Below are 27,871 nucleotides of genomic sequence, written 5' to 3' on the forward strand. Positions count from 1 at the left end.
GCGGGCCCAGCTGTCCCTACTGGACTTTTAGGGAGAATGTTAACGATACTTGAAGTTTCGAAAGGAACATTGTCTAATAGGTTGAAATTAAAGTCTAACTGGAAAAGATGGATTAAAAATGAATTTCTAAGATGTGAAATAATCCATAGAAGTTGATCTTTTACATGTTTTGAAGCCTTATGGGACCATAGTGGTTATTTTCGCTATAGGGAAACATGCCCTGCCATTGTGAAGTAAAATGAAAAAAATATTCATCCCCCGGTTATGTGGAGCTTCTTAGAGAAGCAGCAACTTCATTGCTCTATCACTGTCACCAAGTGAGATCGTTTAGATCTTTGCTCCCCGTTTCAGGTTTCCCTGGGGGGCCAGTGTCAGAAATATAGCAAGTCAGAGCAGGAGGAGAAAGCTGAAATTCTTTGGGTTCCTAAGAGGTTTAGAAAACGTAGGTAAGCAGTCCCAATCCGTTTGGTTGGACATGCAGCTTGTAAAATCTCTAGCCACAATTCAGAGCGCAACTGGGAAAAGAGAATTTTCTTCCTCCTGCCTCCACAACCTATTATTCTCCCATTTGCCTTTTTGCTGCCTCCGCTGCTCCTCCCGCTGCTGCGTGTAGGTAAGGTTATATTGTGCTTGGTAAACAGACAACACACATTCTCAGGTTGTTTGAACACGGCTTTAGATTCAGCTGTAGCACTCTACTTCTCTGATCTTTTATATTCCCCAGCAGATGTCTTTCATTAATTTATGGATTTATCATCTTTTCTTTTTCCCCTTTTTCTTTTCTTTTTTTTTTTACACCTGGCAGCTGTCTCAAGTTTCAGCAGTTATTGTCTATTTTGCATTACACATAGAATTGAATGTCATCTGTCTTCACAAAGCTATGGCTAAGAGAATTGAGGCAAAGCCACATGAGCTGCCTGGACAGATCTTGTTTGCGTTCCATCCCCCCTTCCCCTGCCCCCCCTTTACCTCCTTAATATTTATTTGTGCTCATTTTCTTTCCTGGCCTTGAATGGAGCTTAGCTCGTGTTCAGTACAGCTGTATGTTTACTGAATCTATTCCATCATGAGTCATTGTGCGTGTGTAAGTATCCTGGAAACAGCTAGTGCTTTCTTGGAAGAACAGTTGCTTTTCAGCACAAGCACTTAAAAGGGAAATTAACCAATTGGTCAGTTCAGATTTATTTTGAGGAGGCAAAAAAAGGATTATCTAACTGTTGGCTTTTAAAGGTTTCATTAGCTATTTTTAATAGTTTATTAGAAACATCTATTTTATGGGAATTTTATCTCAATTACACGATGGGCGAGAGAGAAAGATTTATTCTGTGTTCCATTTCAACCGATCGATTCCAAGTATTACCAACAGGAAGCGTTTCAAAGCAAAAACAGACTTGAGAAATCAAATCAGAATAATTTTTTTTTTCATGAAATAAAAGCCTCTGCGTCCCCATCAAAATAAGATGGGAGTTGGCTTGTCTTTTATATAAAAAGAATGAAACCATCTTTTAGCAAAAATATAAATGTGTGGAAAGCTTCGGGAAGTTTCCGTGGCTCGCTGACCGTCTGGGAACCACAGCAAAACAATTTGTTTTGGATGGGGCCACACTGTGAGAGATTGGGACTTTTCCCCCACTAAGAGTTAAATGTTCGAGGTTGTTTTAATGTAACTGTCTGAAAAAAAAAAAAAAAAAGATTAGAACCCAGATCTGAGAATGTTTGTCGAAGTTTGGACTCGCCTAAAACTCTTATCATGAGGCAATAGGAGACAGCTTGCAACTATTATTTCACTTATCCATCTGGACAGATGGCCCTGAAGTAGGCTGTGCTCCTTTAGTCTTCTCTATCTGTCTAATGGAGGTTACTGGAGGGCCTTTCAGCTCTCTCCTTGGCACAAAAAGTATGTCAGTCATAAATTATCGTCTTTGTAATCATTAAGGATCTCCAACAAAAACACAAGTTCAGTTAAGCTGCTTTGGCTCACAGATCTAAAAAATCAAAATTTCTTGCTTCGGTGTTTATTTTCAGCGGAGAAAAATAAAGCCCAATATTTAACTCTTCTATTTACCAACCAAGGTGATCTTTCACACAATTTGCATGATATTAAAGGGAATGCTAATCACCTTCTCAGCAGAATATTTGGCTAAACACCCTGTTAGAAGTAGTCAAGAGCTTATCAATATTAATTTGAGTCTGCTTCTGTAGTAGTAACTTTCTGGTTTCCCTCTGTTCTGAAAGATTGCTCGAGCTGTGCTTGATGGAGGTCATTTGGAAACCTTTCCCTTTCCTAAATATCCGTATTTGACCTTTTTTGCATAAGGTGTGAAATTTCTGTTGGGTAGGAAATCTCTCTCTCTCTCTCTCTCTCTCTCTCTCTCTCTCTCACACGCACACGCACACGCACACGCACACACGCTTGCACATTTTCTTTTTTCCTAATTTTTACCAGACTCTCTTTTAAGAGAAAAATCCTTAGAGAAGCTTCTAGGAAGGACCCTTAATTGACCTTGTGGGGGACCACATTGATTTTCTCCACGTGCATCTTCATTTCTGATAAATTATAAAGCCATTAATTTGCTGAGGAAATGGCAGGGCCAGGCTGCGGCACAGATGTGACCAGGGCCGCCCCAGCTCCGAGTGTGCGGAGGAGTGCCAAGAATCCGGGCGAGAATCAGGAAGCCTGGATTGTTATGGTTAGCCTCATATTCTCTCGGGAACTGTTTTAGTTGCTGCTGTTTACAGATCTAAAAGGTAATGATGTTTCCAGATAAATAGGCCTTCTTATTTGGGGTAAGTGGCCATTTATTGATCCGCTAACCCACCGTTATTGATTTGTTAGCCCCAACCACTGCGCTACTCTCCAAGGAGTTAACTACGAATCCGGGAGAGGCAAATTGTACTTGGTCTTGGATCGTTGCTTTAACAAAAGCGACACTCCCTCTCCTCATTCTCTCTGTGCCAAAAGGACCCCTTCCCAAATTTAGCTATTATTTAAAAGGGAACAATTAAAAGGATACAACAATGAGATAGGAAGAAAGTGAGTCAAGACGGTCCATTACATTAGCGCTGAAAGGTAAAATGCGAAGCTTGCCTAACTGTTCAAAATAAATGCCTTTTGTGTTTTCATGCACATTAGGATAATAATTTGATGTAAACGGCAGAGTGTGGAGAGGAGAATAAACAGAACCATAATTGTGAAGAAGAAGAAAAAAAAAACTCTCATGCTAAGAGTTGTGTAGCACGTGTTGGGTGCATTTGTCTCCTTAGCAACAAGTGAACGTATAGAGAGAGGGGCTCTGTTTTGCCACCCTCTCCACAAAGTAGCCAAGATTCTGCAACTGAATTGTGCATCCTCGCCATGACGTTTGGCAATTTTGTGACAGGCAATGGGCAGTTGGAGCAAGCGGCAGCAAGTCAGGGATGGATTCCGCGACTGCGTGGTGGGCCTCCAGACTCCCGGGGGTGGGAGGTGACTGGTCCCTGTGTTTAAAGCAATATTTTCCTTAACCAATTGCATCCTACATGCAGGAAGGATTGTCACCCAATCACTTGAAAAAAGCAAAGCTCATGTTCTTTTATACCCGTTACCCCAGCTCCAACATGCTGAAGACCTACTTCTCCGATGTAAAGGTAGGGACTTTTTGTGTTATTCATATTTCCCCCCCAATTTCTGTGCATGTTATCATGATTTGAGCTTTTGGGAGTTAACGGAGCTGAGTGTGGACTCAGTTCATTGACACACCTGTGTTGTACTGATTTAATGCACTTGTCCTTCTGTCTAAAGCTGGGCCAGCCAAAGCCGCCCCCTGCGCATTAAGACCACAGCGACTGGTGTTAGTAAGTCACATGGTTTCCATGGTAGTCGGGAAAACTTCGCCTCTGTCTTTATATGTCTTAGTAACTTCTTGGAAGAAATTTCAGCTGGTACTGAATGGATGTGCTTCAGGGGATGTTTTTTTCCCTCCCCTCAGCAATAGTTGACTGTTTCTGTTTTATTTCTGTTTCCCCATATTTGTGCTTTTGAAAGCAAACTCTAGCACCTCTTTACCAACCCCCCCCCCCCGGCCGCCACCGAAAAGGAGCGTACATTGAAATTCTCTATGCAGTAGCTGCTTAAAAACAAAAGTGATGATTGTCTCTTATTTACAACTTAATTTGTTGTTGATGTAGAGTACACTGAGCATAAGGAGAATGAATAAAGTGACAGATTCAGGACACATTATTCAAATGAGGATATGAAAGCTGTCGGCCCTACAGCTGCAGCCTCCCTCATTCTACAGAATATGGGGACCTCCTGGTTCTGTGTGTGTGTTTGTGTGTGTGTGTGTGTGGGGGGGGGGGGGTTAAGTAATTGTTTGCATCAACTTGATGTTGTGTTAATCATCTGTAACTTTTTAAAACATAGATTGGGTTTTGATGATGATAATGGCACGCATGGTATCATTATCCAAGGATCTTGCTAAACATTACATTAGCTGAGATTAGTTTATTAGGGTTGGGTGCTTCCCCCCCTCCCCTTCCTACCCCCGTATGTACAAATTCTTATTTCTGCCATGGCGAGAATTCTCAAGCAGCCAAAATATGCTCATTCCTCCGCACTCCTCTCTGCATAGTGTTTTGTGCCCGATGCCCACGTTGCTTCACTGGCCCCCTTTTGCAGGCCAGCTCATTTCAGTTTCCTTCCCTGATGTTTTATTTGGCCTTATAAGAAAAGTTCTGTTTTCCCTCCTGTTTGCTTTGAGTTGTGTATCAACTTCAGGCTTTTATCTTTCTCCTTCCCTGGCCGAGCTCCTTAAGTGGAAGGCATGTTTCTCCTCAGTCAGTGCCAACCAACTGGGCAGGATGGGGAAGGCAGAGGAAGGCAGTAATAGGAATCACTTACACGGCTGAATAGGCATCATCCAGGGCACACAAAGAGGCTGAGTGACACAGTAGGCCAGGAAAAGGGTTCGGACTTAGTGGGGGAACATCTTAACAGACAGGTGAAAGGGAATTTATCAGCCGGTTAAGGACCAACCAGCTTCTAGAGCAGCGGTTCTCAACCTGTGGGTCGCGACCCCTTTGGTGGTCGAACGACCCTTTCACAGGGGTCGCCTAAGACTATCCTGCATATCAGATATTTACATTACGATTCATAACGGTAGCAACATTACAGTGATGAAGTAGCAACGAAAACAATTTTATGGTTGGGTCCCAACATGAGGAACTGTATTTAAAGGGCCAGGAGGTTGAGAACCACTGTTCTAGAGCCTGGTGGAACCTGGCAGAGTTCTTCCAGAGAATCACCCCAACACTTTAGTTCTAGAAGGGAAAAGTGTTATTGTGCACACATGCATGTGTGTGTGTGTATGCGTGTGTCCATGTGACCTCCTTCACTCCTTTTAGCGCGATGATTTGCAGTATTGTGATATATTCATGACAATACCTTATATTATTTATATAGTACCTTTCATCCAAAAGGAGGCTAAAGAGCTTTAGAAACTGCATGCATAGGGAGCACTCACCTACCATTGCAATGCAGACACCCGAGGGTAGGAAGCAGCAACCAGTCTGAGCCAGCAACACTACCCAACAGTAGATGTAAATATTAGAAACATTCCTGTGTGTGTTGTGTGTTTGTGTGTGTGTGTGTGTGTGCACCTCTAGTGGGGAAAGGGAAAGGGTTGGGGAGATTGTTGATCTGTAGCTTTATAAATGCTGTGCAATGTAAACCCACAAGAAATTGTTTCCATTCCTGTAGAATACATCCAGTAATTCAGCTCTCAAACAATCACTTACTCTATGTAAGTAACAATTGTAACAACTGAATATCGGGTCAATATTTTATTTAAAAAACACTAATACTCAGATTATAGATTCCTACCCACATTCTATCCATATTGGGAGAGAGGCTCTCTCACGAATCTGATTAATTCTCCTAATGGAGGGGAAGCAGGGTATATCATGCAAAGCAGAACATCACTGAAGGTCATTTCTATATATTTTTTTAATGAATCATACATTTTTCACTTTACTAATTATGTTGTTTTTTTTGTTTGTTTTTGGCAATAAATGAATTTGTATTCCCTGCGCTTACACTATTGACAGCAGACAGTCATGTATAGAAAGGGAAAGGGTAGTCCAGGCAAGGTGTTCCAGAAACTTTGTAGAAAACAATGGCAGAGCCTTCTTGAGTTTCTTTCATATTAAGGAAAATACAGAATTTGAATGTTGACAATGTGGATATTTATTTGCAAGGCTGGAGTAACTACTTATTTCTCTCTATATAAATACACAACCCAAAATCTGATATCTGTCTGGATTTAAGAAACCACTATGGAACTGAGAGATGGCTAGGCATTGGGGAAAGGACCTTAAAGTTTTATAAGAAACAAAACCCACATCAGATATCTTGCAAAGATCTATTCAGGTGTCTATAGACCAAGTAACACTGTCACAAAGACACACGATACTTCATTATGGCCACATTCATCTAACAGAAAACTGCAAACTCTAGGAAATGTCCCTTTACAAATCATAAAGTCATATCATCTCCGTCATCAGAAGTTAGTTTTGTGAGTAAGATCCAGGAGAAACAAGACAAGCAGAAACTATTTTGTTTCATGAATAAAGTGGAACCCAGGAATCATCAAAGACACAGCTGAATGACGGCCCTAGGCTGCATTAATCCCCTGACCAGCTCCAGGCCCAGCCAGGGTGACACACCCTCCTTTGTAATGTCCCTTAGGGATGGATACAGTGAGTAGCTCTCCACAAGTGACTTCCCTCTGGGTAGGAGGGGATTGCTTTTAAATTGCCTTGGAAAGGAAAAGGAAGGGGTCAATCCCATACAATTCAGAGACGTTGGTTTGGTGAGAGAAGTTCTCCAGGGATGATGTGTTCGAAGGATGAAACCAGGGCTCACTTAGTGTAACCCCTAGAGCAAGAATCGAAACAGTTCTATGTTCTCACAGAGAGTCCCACCAGGTGCCCTCACCGTGGCACTTAGCCAGACAAAAAGCTCAGCTCATCGGGGCTTCGGATCCTTTGAGAAGGGCAAGGGGGCGAATGTGAGAGAGGTGCCAAGGGCCAATGGGTGCTGATTTTAATGTACAAACTAATAACTCTTAGACCACTAAGTACAACAGATTCAGTGTCATTTTAGCTTTGAAGAACAGACGCTCACGGCTTTTCAAGCCGCAGTGTTAAATGATGTATCTCATTCCCTCCACCCCTTGAGTCAACTGCTGCCTAGCCAGATTAAGGTGTCAGATTGATTTGTTTTATACATCTTTTGACCATGCTCATTGAATATTTAGGAAGTTTCTTCAGCCCATATTGAGGCTGAGATGTCCCGTGGGAAGCATTAATCAAAGTCACAGGGACTCGTACACTGTGGAAACACAGCCCCTTTATTGTAGCGATTAGTTTTTGCAGTCATACATTAACACACTACAGAGCTTTCCTTTAGAGAACAATTGATCCTTCTCTTGTCAGCCACTACAGCACGGGGGACATTAATTCTTTAAAGTTTAACACTTTTTCTCCCCCAAATTGAATATCTGGAGAAGGGGCCTGCCTTTGCCTTTAGCCAGCCACCAAAACCGCACAAATGTCTGTTCGCTTCTAGCCGAGGGAGACCCGGTTCTTCAAGCTGCTGTGCCGGTCATTTCACTTGTCTGGTGTTTGGGGAGTCTGTTGTTTTTGCCCATTCTTCCTCTCTGTTATTTCCATTCTCTAACAATAAGCCTTAAATCTCCCTTTATGTCCCATTCCTAAATAATAGCAAGTGCACTTACTTTTTTGTCCTCCCCATTAGGTCATTCATGACCATTCTAGAAAAAAAAAAAATGCCCTTCTATTTTTTTTCCTCTACAGTACTCTTGTCCATATGAGACAATGTCTTGTAACAATGCAGAAGCCTAATCTCCATGTCAAAGCAATTTTCATTCCCCAGTGCACAGCCTGCTATCATTTTGTAATGTTTTGTTTCTTATTCTAAAAGAATTAAAAAGGAACAGTAAGCCGTCACGGGGGCCTGTAGTCCTTATCTCAGTGTCTGGAAATTTGGACAGTGTATTTTACTGCTGAGATAAAATGGAAAGAACTCCAAGTTCAGCAAATCGTAATGGGTTTAAGTTCTATTGAAATCGGCGACCAGAAGATCAGATAACGGGGGTCCTTCAGTTGTCTTTTTAATCGGGTTCCCCACAAGGCTGAATAGAGACAGAGCAGACACACAGAGTGAAAATATAATTCTTGGATAGGTTAAGTACATGTTTGAACTCTTGCAAGCAGAAGCGATTTGCTGATGACTTAATCATTTTCTGGTCAATTATCTGTAAGGGCCCTTGCAACTCCATGGCAATTATGATGCAAGTTGGCCTTTTGGGAGAAACAGCAGTCTTCCTGCTTCTGTTTCCTTGTGACTTCCATTCTCTGCCATAAATTTTCATTCATTTATTATCTTTGCTAGGCTGGGAACGACTTTCTGTGTAGTAATTACAGCCCCGATACACACTTTAGCTGTCATCTTCTTGGGAGTCTGGATGTCCTCATGGCCAGTGTTTGATAAGTGGTCTTTGTTGATTTTTGATGAATGTATATCTTTTTCTGGGGGGCCCAGGCAAGGGGGTGCCTGTGATGACAAAAGGCAGGGGTTGCCTGTCAGCCTGCCTGATAGAAAGCTATGGATTTATTGGCTTTGACTTGGCACGTTGAGAGGCAGCTGTCCTTTACGTGAACGGAGGGCTGTCAATGAGGATGGTGTCATCTGTAGTGAAGCCAGCAAGACATCTTCATTTAAAAGGTCATCGAGAAACCTTGGTAAACAAAGTTTTAAAGCTGAATCATGTTATGGTAACTTGGCATTTCAAACAAATGATGTCATAAAGATTCCGCCTGTGCCATCTGTTGTACCTACTCTTAACCACACCTTCCGGATAGCATGGCCTCCATTGGAAGGGGTCTTCTCCAATGCCGGCTGTAGGGAGTGTGTGAACAGGTATGATGGTTTCACCAGATGGCACCGGACATGAGTACCACGTGGAAACAATAAGTGGAATCATTGGAGGATGGCCATGGGGGTCACCCATTCCCAAAATATCAAGCAAATGGAGGCCTCCTCCTCCTCCTTTGTGTGAAAGCCATTTTCCAGCATTGAACGAGGCTGTCGTGTGAGGACACAATCTCTCATAAAAAAAAAAAAAAAAAAAAAAGTCAAGCTAATGGCAAAGTCTTTGGCTCATCATCTCTGGTACTTGGAAGTAATAACTCTTCCCAGGGTTCCATGTGTTGAATGAATTTCCATAAGAAATATACAAATGCAAGTTATGTTCCTGAAAGATGGACAGTGTTTAAAGGAAGCTACTCTGCTTCAGGAAAATCAGATTGAGAATGTGGATTTTAAAAATCTGAAATGTGGAAGGTCGTGATGTGATTTCCATCGTTCATAGGTTTTATAATCTCCTGTTAGTATATCGTTGCTCCAGCCTCTCTTGCCATCTTTTCGGTGGAATTAAAAACATTCCTTTCCGAGTAAGGGGGTGAGGGAGGGGGGGGGGGACTTAAAAAATGCTTTGAATGCTTCAAGAATAAATGAAGAAAATGGCAGAGTTCTTATCCCTTTCAATATTTAAATCTAACAGTTCAACAGATGCATTACCTCTCAGCTCATCAAGTGGTTTAGCAATTTCCGTGAGTTTTACTACATTCAGATGGAGAAGTACGCGCGTCAGGCCATCAACGATGGAGTCACCAGCACTGAAGAGCTGTCTATAACCAGAGACTGTGAGCTGTACAGGGCTCTGAACATGCACTACAATAAAGCGAATGACTTTGAGGTAGGAACTCCTCTTTATCTTTTGGTCATCTCCCCTTTCTTTGTTTAAAGTGTATTTTCTTCAGAAATGTCCCTCAGTCTGTTTTTGTGTTGGTATTTCATGGAAACACCCCCCCCCCCCCAGTGGGTAAGCGGTAGAGCAACAGTGAGGAGCACTCCCCCCACCCATGGTTCCCATCAGAGTCCTAGGGACCTGACCCACCTCTATTTTCTTTCCCACGGCCGGCTCTGCTGCTTCCCATTTGACCATGGGAACAGGGAACTGGAGAATCCAAAGAAAATGGCAGCGAGAAACATACAGTGTGGTCTCTTCTCAGAGAAGAGGTCCCTGCCCCAGTAGGCCTTTTCCACATTTAGGTCTGGCATGTCGATTGAGCTGAAAATATGTGATGTGCAATGAATGGCAATAGCAAAAGTTGTTGTCTAAGAAAGTGTAGATATGCCGATGGGGGAGAGATTCCATGGTTTCTAACTCTGATCAGCATTTATTCCCTTTATGGAAGAAATGGTATGAGAGTTTACTAAGTGCATATTCTAAGCTATCCATCAACATCTTTTTTTGTTTGGCTTCTATGTTTGTTGTTTGGGGAGGAGGCGCTTGTGTATTTTGCGTACGGGTCACTTCCCAAGCATGTTGCTCTGCGTTCATACACTCTTATACACACTTATGTATGTACAACAGACATATTGTAGAGACACACAAAGCAGTATACACAATCCCCAGCAAGCAGTTCTATGCAACAATAAAATATAGGTGGCTCTGAGTAAGGCTTTTTTTTACTGGTTAACGTGGTGTCTCAGCAAAGTTTTTCAGTCCGCAGGCCGACGCTCTATCCACTGAGCCAAACCGGTTACGGCAACAGCAAAGTTTTTCATTGCAACACGATGACTATGAGAAAACACTAACGAATCTCCCAGTACTCACAAAGGCATTTTGCTGAGCCCTGCTGGCTGAGGCAACAATCGCTGGAAGTGGGAATATGGGAGAGTTCCACAGGCCACGCTCCCTGATGTGAGAGTAGATAGGGTATGGCTTGACTAAGATACTCCTTTTCTTATATTACCTCAAGGATAGGATATGAATGTTTTCTCCCTCACCTTCTCATGCAGAGATCTTGGGTTAATAATCTTGCTTTCCTCACATAGCTAGCTAGATACTACCCAGAAATGCCCAGGAAGGTCTCAGCTTCAAAGGAGAGAGGGACACCTTGGTCTGGCCTGCCCACCACTGCCCACACTCCATTCCTTTTTGGGCCCTTCTCCCACTGTTCTAAGCAGTGCAGATCAATTATGGTGGCTTAGAAAGAACTGACTGGGGAAGCTTTGAAGTGGGGAAGTCATGGTTTTTGCCTTGAAAATGTGCATGCTTATACTACAAGCCACCCATTTATCTTTGCTCTCCAAGACCAATGGAGGTTGCTTGCCACTGGTGTGATAAACAACCTTGTCCTTGGGCTGGACATATTAAAAGTGAGGATCCTTGTCCTGCTCCCCAACTTTAAAGTCTGTCATCACCGGGCACTGGTTTATGTACCAACAGATTTCTCCTAAAGCTAAAGGTTTTTAAAAATCTCAAGAACTTCATTTACACACACACACGCACACGCACACGCACACCCCTTTCTGGTAAGTCCGTCGCCCTAAACTTGAAGCTATGAGAATCTGACTGTGTGCTGATGAACTCTTTATAGTTTATTAGGACAAATATTCACTTAGTGGCATGCATCAAGCTTCAAACAAGAATCGTCCACAATTCCTGGGAGAGTTCTGCATTTTAGTTGTGTAACACACTTGAGAGACCAAATCCTGACAGCACACATTAGGATTTTTTGTGTCGTTTAAACCTTACCTGGTTAGAATTTAATCCCCTGCTCACAGCACAAAGACCAAAATGACACAAACAGGGGACGGCTGGCATGAAGAGATACCCAACAAGCTGCTCCATTTAGCATCATCTAAATCCTCCTTTAATATGATTAACATCTGATATTTCTCTCTTTCTGAATCATATCCACTCCCAGCCAGGCCACCTCTCCTTTATCTGCAGTGTCTATTTTCAGACCGCCTCAGTGCAAGGAGTATGGGGCCTGGGAGTCATTTTGTCACTTCCCATGTGACTTCGGACAAGTTATTGGTCTATTTTGAGTCTTATTCTTCCTTCGGTAAAACTAGGCTCTTTCTGGAAGTGTGCTGACAAGGTAGCAGGAGTCTGGATCCCGCCCTGCCCCCTCCACTCACAGGCTCACGCGTTCACATGCGCGCGCGCGCACGCACCCACCACCACACAGGGTCCTAACATCACCCAACAGTTTTTCATTTCACCTCTCCGTTTTAGCGCATGTGCTCGCAAAAGCTTCAGAGAAGACGATCCTTTCCTTTCCGTGCCTGTGTGCGTGGAGGTCAGTGCTTAAGTGAGATGCTTAAGAAGCCACCGGTCTTATCACAGTAGCTTTACCAGTGTGGGCCCCGGCTGTGAGCCAGGGGTGGACCCAGCACTTGGAATCGAATACCTCAACTGAGAGGATGGTGCGCACTGCGTGACTGTGGCATTGAAGTTTCTACTCTTAGACTGAGTGCAATGAGTCTGTAGTCTACTATGAACAAGAGAAGAGGATAGCAAAGTAGAGAACGGTACACCTTGTTTCTTTCTGAGTTTTTAAGCATGTAGAGGGACTCTGAAGTTGTGTCTGCATGATGCCCAAAGATCCTGTCAATTCAAAGGAGTATATTAACCCAACAGAGTACTAGCTGGTCCAATAATAAAACATTTTACTGACTGCATTTTAAATTTCTCAGTCAGTTTGTTGGCAGCAATAATAAAACGGCTAACATTTATTGACTGTCTACGATACTCTTCTAAGTGTTTTACCACTATTACTTAATGTGAGCAGTAATAATCATAATGTGGATATTAAGATAAGAAAAACTTCAGTTTGCCTAAAGATTTAGACTGTTTTTAAAGGAATTCTAAATGGGAAGGGACAGGTAGAGGCAGGGGTAGAGAGGGTTATGAGATGAGAGAAAATGAGGCTAATGTTTTCCCCCTTTGCTAGACTTTCTTCTCCTTCGTTCTGTTCTCCTTCTCTTGTCTTTTTTTTTTTTTTTTCAGCTCTCTGCTCCATCTCTGCCTCTGTCACTCTGAGCACCATCCCCCTTCAGCCCCTGCTGCTGATGGCTCTCAGAGCAGATGGGGAAGGTTTATCACTAGCAAAGAGGGAGTGGCTTGAATCTCTCTCCCCTTCTAGACCCTGCATTTCCTGGCCTTTATGAGTCAGGACCTTCTGAGTGACAGGAGAGTGGTTCTGCCTTTTGTATCAATTTACACAATTGCCGAGATTCTTGGCAGAGCATTCAGACTTAGGGTGGTGAGAGCTTGAGAAGACCCAGGGGATGTGGAAGAAGACGCTGAAGGGGGTGGAGGGTGTGACAAGAACTATACTTTTGGTTTGTGCTAAAGCCCAGGAAGCTGGCCACGCTGTGTGGAGTGGGACTCTCGCTCCGAACCCCCGAACGCGAGTTTGCTAAAGTGTGCGGAAGAGGGGTGTTCAGTTACAAGTGCATCCTTCACTCCTACTTCTCACATTTAATGAGACTGGCAATAATAAATTTGTCTTTCCAGGTGTTATGGTATATATTTCTATGCTTCATTTTCACTTCACTTTGAAGAGCTTCCAAATTTTTTTTTTTTTTATGGGAAGGGAAAAGGGGGGGTTTGGGATTCTGTCCCAGTTTTTAAATCATACTGACACTTTTGACTTTAGGGGCATATGAGTTGGATTTTATTGCTTTTTTGTTGCTCTCACAACTGTGGCTGGAAAGAAGTCAATGATCGCTGTCAATTTCCAAGGCTGGTTTACAGGTTTGGGCAAAGAACACAACTAAGCCACTGACCTGTGTAAGTCACTAAGATGAATCACATTAGCTAAGTGGCCCAAAGGCCTACCTACCACCCTACTCTGGTTCCATTACCTCGGCCGGCTACGTGATGTGGTACAGCTAAGAAAGGCAGAATGGCCCAAAGATTGGGAGCCTAGAGATGGTCTTGTGTGCACACTGACCAACACCTTCATCCAGATAGATAATCCTGACTTTGGGGGCATGTGAGTTGGAGGTTTTTGCTTTTTTGTTTCCCTCTGCCCCACCCTGTGGTCAGCCAGGCGTCCCACCTAGGCCCATGCGTGCCTACCTGTCTATCTGTAGGCAGGGCCCTAGTTCCCAGGAAGAGTGATTGAGTGCCCTTGCCCTCACTGAAGACCCAGGTTTTTGGATGGAAAGTTTAAAAATAAATAGAAGGGGAATTTGATTCATTGATTAGCTGGTGTATAAATGCCATTTCTTAAGATACTAACATCTCACTGGGCAGATGATCCATCCTTAAGCCTGGGGTCTGGTTTTTTCCTGGAGTCACATGACAGGCAAGGAGAAGACTTCTGCAGACCCCTTTCTATGCTTTCTGACTTCACTCTTAGAAAGAAAAAATAAAGCAGTACCCCTTACATCCACCCCACTCCGTCCCACACACAGGCCCATTGGAATCCACACACAGACTGTATTCTCTCCACCATGCCTAGCCCCATCCCAACCCACCTCACTCTCAACACGGCACACATGGAAGAAGATTGCATGTATTTGGAGATCTGTCGTTCATGTCACCATCTCTTTAAAGAAAAATGAGGACAGGTGGATTTAGGAAGCTCTTCCCTCTGCTCCAAATAGATATTTAAATATGAGGATCGTTTGGAGCACTGGCACATGAGTGAGAACCTTTCACTGCTCTTGCAGTCTTTTGGCCTCAAAGCCGCTGAGCTGTTTAAATGATCGCGCAACACACTATTGGTGGGTGGCGGGGAGGCAAAGAAACGCTTACTATTTCTTTCCTTGCCAGCCCCACTACTGACAAGCCAAATTGATCTCTTAAGAGACGAAATGGATGTTCTCCAAATATACGTACACACACATGGCTGTCTGGGAACCTATTCCTTGTACAGAATGATCGCCTGAAATGTGAAGGAGAGAGCAGTAAAGACCCCGGAGGTGTAAGTGGGTGGGGGGTGGGGGAGGGGCAGAGGTGGGATTGTGTGCATGCACGGAGCTTCATTTTTGCACCGCCCGTCCTTCTGGAATTCAAGGTGTTGATCAGTATAATGAAACCGGTCCATTGATTTACCATCTATTTGGGAATGTCATTGCATTTTTAGCTCCCCGTGTCTTTTTTTGTCATTGGGTTACATTCAAGCACAGTAAGATCAACTTGAAAACCTCCTTACTCAACAGCTTTATTAGTTATAGCATTCCATGACCTTTCTCAACATTCTTAAAGAAAAAGATACAGTGGAATGTCGCTTTACTTTGCTTATTGTCCTTTGTTGTGGCGAACAAAGCGTTTTCTACAGTGGCTATAGCACATAATTATACAGCTTTCAATGGCAGTGTCTTGGCACCTATCAGAGTTCAGAGGAGCCTTTAGAAAAAAAAAAAAAGATGTTTTGTGGCAGCCTAGGGAGGGTCTCATCTTTCCTTCAGAAAATAGTTCAAGGCTCTTCTGTCAAGCTTCCCTACTTAGAGCTTTTTCTCCTCCTGCTTCATAAAGTTTAAAGCGGATTCAGTGGAGTTCTATGATCTATTTCTTTTGAAAGATTGTTCCTCGGCACAGAGAGGGCCTTTGACTTCAAGAGTTCACAGATTCATGTCTTTAGGTATCATATGTCTGACCTTATCAGTTACTCCATTTAATGTCGGAGAAAAAGTCTCAACTCTTTGTGTTGGTCTGTTTTGCCTCTGTGAAATGATTTGGTGAAAAGACCATCCTTTTTAACACACCACTGAGAGGCCGTTTCGGCTGCAACCTGCCCTGTGGCTTTTCTCTCTTTAAAAAAAAAAAAATGTCCTTGTGTTTTGTGTATGGATGAGTTCACAGTGAGAATAGAATTATACAAGGGCAGGCGCACACACAAAAAAATCTTTTGCTTCCCTCCCGCCCCTCCTCCCCCCCGTGATCTATTGGCTCTCTTGGTGGCTGTACCCCAACAGGCGAAGCCATTTAGCAAACACAGAGGCGGCAGCCGTGGCGCTGGGGCAGCAGTGGGTTTTCCCTTGCTGCGACCTACCCCTACGGCCTTCGTAATTAATTGTCCTTCAGAGATGAGGAAAGTTCAGAGACAGCGTGGAGGGATGCCTATTGTCTGACAGTCAGCTCTCCTTGCCTAGGTTCTTTCTCTTGGTCCCACAAAGGGTTATCCATGGCGGGCAGGGGGCAAGTCCTCAGCTGAGAGCCTCTGGTGGTGGTTGGAGCTTTCAGTGGGATGTTACCGTTGTGTTCGGCCCATCCTGGGTTAAATGTCTGAAGACGTTCTAACAAGCTTTCGAAAATGAGCCTGTTTATTTGGTCTCGAGTAAGCAAACTCATTTAGCGAACCCAAGTTTGCTCCAAACTCTGCGATCCCTTTTCACGTGGCAGATAACATGGACATCAAATTGCCTCGTTCCCCGCTCCCACCCCTGATTTTATTTCACTTTAACTGTTTGGGTCTTTCTCAGACACAGAGCAGAGCTTTTCACAATCATTCACTCACTCATGTCTCTTAACCACCTCAGTTATAAATTTGCAAGAATAAGTATTTTTGCAAACATTCTTTTTGGTTCTTGAAAGTCGATTATTCCAGTTTAAAAATAACGTTTCACCTTCAGGGATTGCCTTAAGCCAACCTTCAGTGCTGTTTGCTAACATGACGTAAAACAAATACAAGCTGGTCCCCTCCCCCCCTTTGGGCTGAGACACAAAATTAAGACGCAGTGTGGAGACAGCTACTTGAGAAGTGAAGGAAAAGGAGAACCACTAATGATGATCAGGCTACTGTTCCTGGTAAATAGAATGAAGCCAAGAAAAACAAATACAATCATTTTTCCAAGAGGCACTTAACCGAGCACATGAGAAAGGATTAAGCTCACTTCGCTGTAGCGTCCACTGCGACTTCAAGGCTGAAGGGGACCAGATTTAGAGGTAATCTCTAAAGGGGCCCACAGGATGGCCAGAACCTGTCCCCATAGCTCTTTGAAAACACTTCCACTACAGACCTTTTGGTATTTAAAGAGAACCCATCTGTGGAAGTTGACACAAAAAATATAGTCATACCAAAAAGGGGGTCATAAAAAATTAAAGTTATTCTTATGAATCTTTCATTAGAAGCAATGAAAAGGGACACTATTGGTCTAAGTCCTTTGTGCTCCAAGCCCTTCTTCCGGGCTCTGGGCTATTGTTCTTTCAGCTCCTCAAACAGACTTTCACTTTCAAGCTGACAAAAGTCACTTAGAAGCCAGACAGCTGTACTAACACACCCACCTCACGGAGCAGCAGCCAGGGGCAGGTGACGGGGCCCAGAGACCGTTCACAGCGGCCTATGCTGCTTTGGTACTCACCTGGAGAGGGACCATTTATTGCTAATTTGTGTCCCCAACCCCCTGAAGTTCCCCAAGATGTTTCCTGCATTTTCTTTACAACATGAAACATGGACATCCATGATAATATTTATACCTCGGGTTGCATGGCCTGGATCTGATTCGTAAAAGTTTGAGTACAGAACTTAGCAGAAGGCAGAGGGAGTTTGACTCAAAACTCCTTTGATTTCTCCCCTGGCTTCTCTCTGTTCAGCCTTTTCCAACCAGTCCAAATCTCTCTTCAGCTTTTCCATTTCTGCTGCCTCATCCCAGGAGTAGCTGGGATTGCCTGAAAAACACCCACCAGCAGTGAGAACAAGCCTCGCCTTAGGATTTAAGATGTGGTTAGAGATAGACAGGTCACCCTGCCTGCCTCCCAGGCCTCAGGGCAGCAGCGCCACTGGCCATAGAGAGTCCTCCCTGTGTGTGTATTACAGGCCCTCCCTCCCCTGTCACCTTGTGTACAGTCTGGTCTGTGACACTGATGGTGATTATGTCATTATTTTGCTCTGGGGGCCCTGGCACATCTGCAGAGCCCAAGCACATCTTCTTTGTTGCGCTGGCAGACGTCCCACACCACAAATGCTTCATTAGCCCTGCTGCTGGCCTCCTTGCCAGACGCGAGTGCCCAAATGTGGGCTCCTTTTTGCTCCGTTCTTTTGTGTAGCTGATGATCATGCATTCATCTTCCCAGTTCTTCCCCATTCCCCTCGACTTCTGAACTCCAGATGTCCCAGTTTTCTTGCCCAAATCACTCGAAAGTTTACACCCCGAGAAACAAGGAGCAAAAAAAAAAACACCCCACAAAAAAACAAAAACCTCCTTGCTCCTTAACCCGTCCTCACCCCTTCCCACCTCCCCACTTTCCAGCCGCCCAGTGAATGGGATCTTTGAATAGCTCCCCAATGTGCGGACTGACGCTTTCCCACTTGCAGCTTGAACAGATACCAAGTGATTGCTCCCAGTAGGATGGTAGGTAGGGTTGGAATTCGGACTTATTAGGTATTACTTATTCTGTGTATGCCTTTCTCCGCCACCCCTTCTCTCTCCTTGGCTCCTTTATTTGCTTCCGCGCATAGCCTCATTTTACCAATTTTCAGAAAGAGGTCCAAACTGGGAATAGAGCAAAGATTCTTCGTGCCCCGCTGTGCATGTGATAGTCGGCTGAAGGTTCCTTTCCTCTGAATGGAATCATCTTCTCCCCTCTGCCCCCAACCGTCGTGCCCTGCCTGCTCCTTAAGCTGTCACCACCTCCCCAGCCCCCAACGATGACCTATTATTAGATATTGAATGTGATTAACGGTGGGCTGTTTTGGAAACAGGCTAAAACATTTCTCTGAAGTTTGACTCTGTATTTAACGGAGCCAGCGCTTTAGAGAAGGTGTAATGGTTCCAACATTAACTGCAGTAAATGTGAGAGCTCCATATCTGGGGCTGTGGTGGGTTCTCTGTAATTGGTATGTTTTCCTTCCTCCTTAAAATGGAATTAATTGATCTGTGTTAGCGTATTATGAGCAGCTTTCCCCACAGAGAATTTAAGCAGTTTTTTGTCCCCCAACCACGCCAACATGGCCTGTTTCAATGTCTCTGTCTTTGAGTAAAACATCGATTTTAGTTTTACACCCAAAGGAGTAAGTTTCTTATATTTTTTAGCAATCATGGTCAGACCACTGTCCAGAATTCTAATGCAGACTCCTAGGTCGAAGACCCTGGAGAAGATTAAAGAGCATTTCTCCTGAGGAGTGAGTTTCCGTCTTGTACAGTTTCCTGGGTTTCCCTGTCGCTGAGCCCCTGTTCTGAATATTAGGAACCATCCAGCTGAGAAAATGAGGGGAGAGGTGGGCAGATCAGCAGGCCACCAGCCCTGGGCAGGGAGCATGTTGGGAGAGTCTGGTGCCTGTCATTGACTGAATCATTTTCAAAAGTCTCAGGATGTCCCCACAACATTCCCAACTTCCCATTATTGGATCATTATGGTTTTATTACCCACAGGTTTATTTAAACCTTTGCAGGCCTAGCCCCGTTCTCAGACTATACCACTCCTCAAGATAATAATTCTCTAAATTTATTACCCGCTGAGAAAATAGTATCTTCTTTTTTATGGCTCGTAAGTGATTTCCCTGGAACTCCGAAGGGATAGCCCTTGTTATAATATCCTAGGATTTGTGGACAGGGCTGTGGCCATGTTCTCCATTTCCTTTCTGATTTTATAGACTTTGATCATTACTGCCTCTTAATCTTCATCTCTGCAGATGAAGGAGCGCTAATCCTTTTTAAAAGTCTAATCTCATACAGTTAGTGGGCTGCCCCTGGTCGTTTCAGCTGCCCTCTGTAATGCGCTTCAGCGTGGCTGTGTTTTTCCAGGGACAGTTACAGTTAGGAGACCATTGAGCGGAGTTCCAGGTGTGGAACTGCACCTCACCGACACACCCAGGGGGACTTTTTTTATTGCCCCAGAAGTTTATCCTGAGAAGTTGGATTTCTTGAGCAGCTTCTCAGAGGCACTTATTGGTGAAAAGAGCCTACAGACCAGTGTATGGAACTCTTGACAAGTATTCTGGCAAATCTGATTGTGTCTACAGGACATATTCAGCCAAATAAGCAGTGGGCAGATCCACCGTGCTGCCCAGATGTTTGCAGTGTTTTTGTAGATAAAGTATAGAAGCGTTTGACATCCTGAAGACCCAGCCTTATCCTTAGGCTCTAGTCTATAAAAATGGCAGCCTAAGGGAAAAGAATGCTCTGGTCTCTAAATTATATTCTCAGGAAGGAAACAGAAACTTTACTTACAAGTAGATGTTATTTTATGTAAAAGCATCACCTTGAAATCGTAGAAAGGAAATCCTTTGGAGAGGCCACGGCCAGTGGTCCTGGGCTGATAGTGTAAAATTTAAAAGACCATGGCTTCTGGAAACAGTCCCTGAGTTCAAATCCCAACTCTGCCACTTCCCAGCAGTGAACGCTTAGCAAGTGTCCTCCCCTCTCTGTGCCTCAGTTTCCTCATCTATAAAATGGGGAAGACCTTAGCATCTGCCTCAGAGAGCTGTCCTGAGAATTAAATGAGTACATGTGACTTTATTAGCACAGAGTAAGTGCTGTATAAGCATTTGTTTTTATTCATCCGTCGAGCCAAATGAAAGTTACCTTGTCCAATTATTGCATCATTTCCTGCTGACCCTAAATAGGAAAACAAACAAATGAGCAAACAGAGAGTTCTCATCAGAACTGGGACAAAGAGTCAGTGCAAAACTGGTTTAAAAAAGAGAAAGTGATCTCTCTGCCCCAAGTGTGGCTGTGAAGGTCGCACCAACCTGCATCAGAACTGGAGTCAAAGGTCCCAGGTGAGAAGGGTACCACGGAAGGAGCACCCGATTGGAGGGTCTGCCTCAGGAGGCTCTACTTTGCTCACCCATAAAGCGATGAGATGAAACACAGAGCTAGGATCTAGGTCTGAAATTCTGTGATTTGAGGATAGAAGGCCTTCTGCATTCCCTAAGTAAATCCTTGGGGTGATGCAAAGCTTTAGGCAGTGACTGTGGATCGCCTGGGAATCCAGATGGCTTCCACCCGGGGCCACATCCACCCTGTGGCTCTGCCGTGGCTCAGTTATCTCAGTAACAGTCTCCAGGGCGCCCACTGTGGGGTTCCCCCAAGGCCCGCTTTGCAGATCTCTCAACAGTACCTTTGGAGACATGGCAACTCCCTCGCTGGGACTATAGAGACTAATCTTTCAAAATTCATAAACAATCTATTGACTGAATTAGCACTAATCTTTATACTTGCTGCTCACTTTATCTGTGTTGGCTAAGGCAGCCAAACAGCAAGGAGTTCATCTGTGAAGCCCTCATGCCTGTGGGTTTCCTAGAAGATGGGACAGGCCTGAACTAATAGGGTGTCTATACACCCGTCCCCACAAGTATTCCGCTCGTGCCCCACCCCAACTCAGTCAATCAGCATTCGTGGTATATTACTAACCTCTGAATAATACACTAGACCTCCCCTATTTCAAGACAGAATTAGTTGTTCTAGATGATATCACTACCTTCACTATCAGGCTTAGTTAGTAACTTTTACAAAAGCAAATCATTCTTTCCTTTAAGTATTCCCCAAATGATAGTAACCGAAGTCATAAAAGTTTTTTCCCCCCACTGGGGTTTTGTGGGTGTGTATGAGTGTGGTGGGTAGGTATGAAATCCTCACAAGTCATTTAGATATGTATTTTTCATCTTTCTTGTGGTTACTGTACCCAACTTCTGTTTTGAACAGACTACTTTAACATTTTTAATTAAAATCTGGTACTAAAAGTGGCTTTTTAGTAAAACGTAATAGATTCACTGAGAACAAGTATAGGGGGGTTGAGAGGGGTGACAGGAGAGAAAATGCCAGAAGCAGGAGGAGGAGGAAGAGGATGAAAGGCTATGGTTTCAAGGCCACTCCACTTCCTTTCATACAAAGACTATTTTCAGAGATTTGTCAGTTTATGGGACCTGCAGGTGTACGACTCCTGGCATGGCTCTCGGCAGGGCCAGTCCTGGGTCTGGCAGCATCCCGAGACTCCACCCCAAGCAGCACCTTGAGGCATCGGCAGGGGACTTCCAAAGGCTCCCAGGGCCCTTATGGAACCTGTTTCTCGGCCTCCCCAGACTATTTACCTTTCTTGAAAAAGCAATTTCAAAGTCTTTCATAAGCTCTTGGGTTGCTTTTGAAATATAGCTCATCCTTGTTTTTTTTTTTTTTTTTTTGCAAAGGGTCACTTATAGAGGGGAGACCCAATAGAATTCTCTAGAAAGACAAAATGGAATTTCTCTGACAGAACCAAGATCTTTCGATCAAAACCAAATGATAGGATTGAGGTCTTTAGTCCCAGTCCTTTCCCAACGCAGCCCAGGATTATGTGGGACGCGTGAGCTGCTGCCAGCAGAGAGGCAGTGTCTCCCAGGACCTCCGAAGCAGTTTGACTATCAGCTGTATCTCACACTACTTTCTTTGCTGCTCGCTCTGAGCGATGCTGTTCTCATGGCCCTGCCCCACCCAGCTTCCTAACAGTTCCTCTCGAGGCTCCGCGCTCACAGCGCCCCATCCATGCATACAGGGCACACAGATGCGTTTTAATGTTAGCCCGGGCAAAGCCTAGTTAGGAAGGTAAATCTCCCGCAGAAAGCAATCAGGTAATGCATTCTCCAACGAACAGGAGCGCCTGGATTATCTGTGCCCCAGCTTCCCTTCGTGCCAGGCTGGAGATTTGTGCAGAGTTGTTCTTGGATAATTTCCCATCCAAGAATGGCACCACACTTGGCCCTATTCATTGTAACACCTTCCCCGGGAATTACAGCAAAAGTGAAAGGTCAGGCTCTACCAGCCTGTCAAACTGAGACACCAATGGCACATCCTTCAAGGGGCTGACTTGAAGGGAAGTTAGTTGACACTACAGAGTGACAGGTGTACTGCTTCTTTTTCCATCTGAGCTGACTCGTTAGATGTGTGGTAAAGGAGGGACAGATTCCTCCATGGAGTCCCTTTAAATATTTACTGGCAGGAAAGCACTTCATGAAAATCTCCTAATCAAAGCGGGGCGAGACTGAAGGCTTCTTGGTTCTTGCCCATCTCCGCGCGTGGTCCATTAACTCTATTCCATAGCCATGGGCAAGCCTTACATGCACCTAGGAGGGATGGTACGACACTGCAGGTTGAATTCAGGGGAGGCGATCCCAGCTATCCCGCAAGAGCCACCAGTGCGCTGACCCAGTGAGGCACGCAGGCTGAGTGAAGAATGAAAGAACGTTAGGCCCTCAGTAAAGATGTCAGCCCCCAAGTATGGCTAAGAGCAGGGGCTGGCAAACTACAGTCTACAGGCCAGGTGGGATTCTCAGTCTGTTTTTTATGACCTCGAGATAAGAATAGTTTTTATATTTTTAAAGGGTTGTAAAAAAAGAATATGCAACAGAGATTGAATGTGACCACAAAGCCTATGCATTGACTATCTAGCCCTTTGTGGAAAAAGCCTGCTGGCCTGGCCAGTGTGGCTCAGTGTTTGAGCGTCGACCTATGAACCAGGCGGTCGCGGTTTGATTTGCGGTCAGGGCACAGGCCTGGGTTGTGGGCTCCATCTCCAGTGTGGAGCGTGCAGGAGGCTGCCGATCAATGATTCTCTCTTATCATTGATGTTTCTATCTCTCTCGCCCTCTCCCTCTCCCTTCCTCTCTGGAATCAATAAAAATTACTTTAAAAAAAGAAAAGAAAGAAAAAGCCTGCTGACCCCTGGCTAAGGCTGTTTCTCTCTTGAGCAGAACACATACTCTCTGAGATCCCTTCTACTTCTGAAGTTCTAAAACTATGATTCTTCGATTGAATAGTCTGGGTCCAGCTCTAACCTGAACAGCCTCTCCCAGACACGTAACCCCAGCAGGGAGTTTCCAATTGTTTTCAAGATCTAAAAGTGTCTTTGTAGTATCTCAGGGCTAAAGGGATGGGAGAAAGTATTCCATTTTAGTATTTGATGCTTTTTCTCTGATTTGATTTGATTTTGTTTGTTTTGTTGTTGTTTAAACTCGGAGTCACTCTTTCAAACATGCGCAGAGTTTGCGAAAGACAGAAAATCTACTCCATGACAACAAACAACATGACAATCATTGAGTTTCCTGACATATATAACACCAAGACTTCCAAACATGAGCAAATAAACTAGCCGCTTGAAGCATATTCACTGATCAACGCTCAGCCCCACATAATAATTTTGACAGTCTCATATTCTTTACTATAACAATTGTCTTTCTGTTCCCCGCATGCTAGTTCTTTCTTTGCAGGGGGCCACGGAGAGGTGGTGTTATTTCTATTGATGTCTATATGCAGAGCTGCCAGTGGAATGTTTACATAGTGTAAAATGAAAACACACAAATTATTATCAGGTAGAGTAGAAGACGATAAGACATTCTTTTACATTCCCCGAAAGTCACCATTAGTCAAAGTGCTCAATTCTAGCACACTGTTGATAATCTATGGTGTTTTTATCGAGACACGTGTTATCGTTTTTTTTTAAAGGTGTACAAATTTGTGTGTGGATTCTGTATTTTCTAAATAGCCACTCCTAAAGACAAAGACGCAAATTCAGGTGAGGAAACAAAGAAAATACCCAGGGCACGAGTGGTGATGGCCAGGCGCGGCCTCCACTGCCCACACACAGACCAGAGTCCACTTCCTGGGATCCTTTTTCATGGAGTCCCACATCCACTCAAGGTAGATCCTTACCCTCCCTCCTCGCAGTTTCCATGTGACTGTTCATTCCTTTTATTGTGTTCCCTCCAGTGGGCCCTGTCTGGTTGCTACTCTGCCGGCATTGGTAAGGGCGGGTGGGGCACTGGGGGGGGCGGTTTCAGGTGGCCTAACTTGGGAATATACATGCACCTTGTAGGTCCCTGCAGTGGGGGGCAGAAGGAGAGACCTGCTTTCCTTTAGCCACTTTTTCTAATTATCCCCGCAGTCCTTTCAGTCTGGTGGAGGGAAGCGTGGGGCTGTGGTGCGGGGCTCGCCCATGTCCTTCCCCAGCCTTTCCCTGGGCTGACTTCCCCGCCCCCACGCGCTAGCATATTAACATGACATTGCATGGCCAGCGCAGACCACAGACCGGGAGCAGCTTCCACCAGCTGAAACCTCTGATCCCAAACCCACGAGAGAGTTTGGCTTTTGGATTTTGGCAAGAAGGCCTGTTGCCCATCAGGTCAGCATGAATAAAGATTTCTTTCTTCCTTTCTTTTTTAAAGTCCGGCATCAACTGACGGCCCCCAGAGCTCCCTTTCTCAAGACAATTTAACCCCTTCCTTCTCCCACGTCCGGTTTTCTATTCTGAATGCACGTTTTTTTTGTTTGTTTGTTTCGTTCTTTTCCTGTGAGACAACCAAGAAATCCATCTGTAAAAATTGAGAGCCGAATCAATGCCGAGCCATCTTATCATTTTTAAAGTATGTTTATCCAGCTTTGTAGTAGGAACAAGCAGACTGTGTGAAGGCCACATACTTCTCAAACCTTGGTTGCAACACGTTTGCGCCGTTTTGAAACTGTCTTTATCTAGCTGAGAAAACGAAAATCTATTTGACAAAGTGGCACTCTGGCCAGTTTATCTTGCAATATGGCTTTAGCTCACTGGGTCTATTGATTTCCTTAAATTAATGTTTACAGAATGCTACTGAATTTCGCTCAACAGAACATTGTTCTTTTGAAGGTTTATAAAAACAATGATACAGACTGTTATTGCCATGTGTTCCTTTGCTCAGACGGAAGAAACGTGGCTTTTTTTTTTTTTTTTTGATGGTTCTTTTTTGTTGTTGTTCTGTTTTGTTTTTTAAGGACAGCCTTGAACTCTAGCGACTTCCTAAAAGCATTTGCTCCTCACATATTTAAGGAGCAAACATGGAACCAGGAAGTGAGCCCAATCATAGGCCTAAAACTGCATGGGCATCGCATTAATCTGACCCCGTAAGGTCCCCGAAAACTGCATGCGGCCTAAGCATCAGAATGAAAGAGACTTTAGTCTGAAGCTCAGTGGTGGGTGGCGTCTGCGGGAGGCTTCGCGGCCAGTGCCCTGGAGGGTGATGCCAGTCCTTCCAGAGGTACGTGCGAGCGTCCTCATAAAATGCAGGCGCTGTGTTGCCATTTGATGGGCGCCCTAAATATAACACCTCGCTCTTTGCCCGTGGTGCTCCATGTTTTAGACACAAAACCTAATCTCCAGAGATGATTTTAGAGCTGGCCTTCCCCGGGAAGCACCAGGCCCATTCAGCTCTTGACAGGGCTTCAAGTCACAATCGTGAGATGACCGAACTAAAAGTCTGGCAACACAAAGCAACTTTTCTCAACTTGTTGGCTGGGCCAATAAAATCAGCCAAGCGAACCTCCTCAGAGCACCTCTCAAAACGCTGCTCTGCGCACATGCATTAATCACAGTGGAACGCCTCCCAGGAATCGGGCTCTTCTTTAAAGATGCAAACCACCGCCTTCGGTTCGGATGGTGTTTTCTGCTTCCCAAGGCATAGTCATGCCTGCTTTCCCACCTGAGCTTTCCCCGTAATGAGGGGGCCTTGGGACACAATCACCCGGATTCGTCTCTGATAGCATCCTGCATCCACCCCGCCCTCCCCCCCTTCTGAGGGGCCAGTGGGTCCCCGGCTGTACACTCAGGGTAAATGCATGCTCGGCTGCAGAGGGCTACCCTTAGGAGCAGCATCCTGGGCCCATATTTCCTAGTTCCATGCGTTCTCTCTGCCTCTGGCAGGAGAATTCAGGGAGAGCAAGACAGTGGAGAGGAGCGACCATACGGAGTCTGCGCCTTCCTTTTCACCTGATCATCTCTGTGAGGACTTACTCAACCCATCTGAGTTTGCCCAAGTACACTCTGTCTGCAGTAAGGTCCCCAACTTACCCCCACCCCCACCCCCGGCAGGAGATGTGTCTCTCCTTGATCAATATTTACTTAACAAACAGCAGGGATGGGAGCGTTTGCTTAGCGGAATCATGTGCGCACCAGGGTGAATGAATGCTCGGGGAAGCACTTCAACTTTCTCTCCCCTGGAAGGATCTTCGCGTGGGTGTGCGCACGCATCCCCGGGCACATGCCTGTTCTCTCTTAACTTCTCCAAGGACGCCCAGAAGTCACCGAGCAAAATGCCTCCTTGGGTGTGATCACTCCATTATTTACGCTGTCAGAGGGTTCCTGGTGTGTTTTCCTTTGAAAAACCCAGCCCCGGGGTCTCCTTCTCCTTCTGTGCTACTGCACAGGTCAGACACCTAGAAAGGCTCTCGGGACGAACTGGGCACATGAGCATCTTCCTCTGACTCCTGGCAGATGAGCGGGAGGGAAGAAAATGCACATGGAAACAATAAAGGCAGTCTGACGAGGAACTCCAACTATAGATTTCTGGTGGCATTAGGCTCCCCGCCCCCCCCCCCCCCCGAAAGCCCCAGGGGAAAAGGCGCTCCCCAGATTTTCACAGCCGCATACCCTGTTTTCAGAATTAGCTGTGTCTAACTCTCAGGATCAAGATGAATGGCGGGGTGTGGAAGTTTCCAGAGCGCTGTTTCAACTTCACTGAAACAATTGCTTGAAGGCTCCAGTCAGGGCCTTCAATGCCGGGGACTTGGAGGCATCTGGGCCTGGTTGGAGGGGTTTTGTTTCTGTGTGGGGGTCGAGGCTGGGAGGGGGCTGGCGGGAGTTATTTATTTATTTGATTTTGTGAATCGGAGTTGTAAAGCCATCTGAAATATTCATGCAGAATTGTCTGAGAAGCCCGTTTCTGTTTTATTTACTGCACAGTAGAACAGCCACAGCGGATTAGTTCTACAATACCCATAACAAAAGCCCAACAGCTGATGCATGTGATGTTAGGAGGTGACAAAACAGTTAAAGTATGCTGCTGGCTACAGGCAAGCAGTCAGCAGATGCAGACAAAAGGGTTTGTGACAAGAATAACTCTCTCTCCAAGGCGAGCAGTGAAGAGTATCCAAAATACCAGTACCCTTTTCTCCTTGACATTGTCTTCTGACAGTCAGCATTTTATTGCCCTTTTATAGTATTAAAAAAAAAATGGAGGAGGAGGAAGAAAGAAAATCCACACACAAACTAATTCACCC

General features: G+C 44.8%; 1 protein-coding gene across 1 annotated transcript in view; it reads left to right on the forward strand.

Annotated features, from left to right (window-relative positions):
- The window catches only part of PROX1 (prospero homeobox 1), a 53,000-nt gene that overhangs the window by 14,390 nt on the left and 10,739 nt on the right, over window positions 1-27,871 (forward strand). Inside the window, exons 4-5 of the mRNA XM_036343899.1 lie at window positions 3,520-3,627; window positions 9,624-9,818. Coding sequence (XP_036199792.1) covers window positions 3,520-3,627; window positions 9,624-9,818 — 303 coding nt within the window. The remainder of the gene's footprint in view (window positions 1-3,519; window positions 3,628-9,623; window positions 9,819-27,871) is intronic.

This window comes from Myotis myotis, unplaced genomic scaffold (genome assembly GCF_014108235.1).
Source record: "Myotis myotis isolate mMyoMyo1 unplaced genomic scaffold, mMyoMyo1.p scaffold_m19_p_18, whole genome shotgun sequence".
Lineage (NCBI taxonomy): Eukaryota > Metazoa > Chordata > Mammalia > Chiroptera > Vespertilionidae > Myotis > Myotis myotis.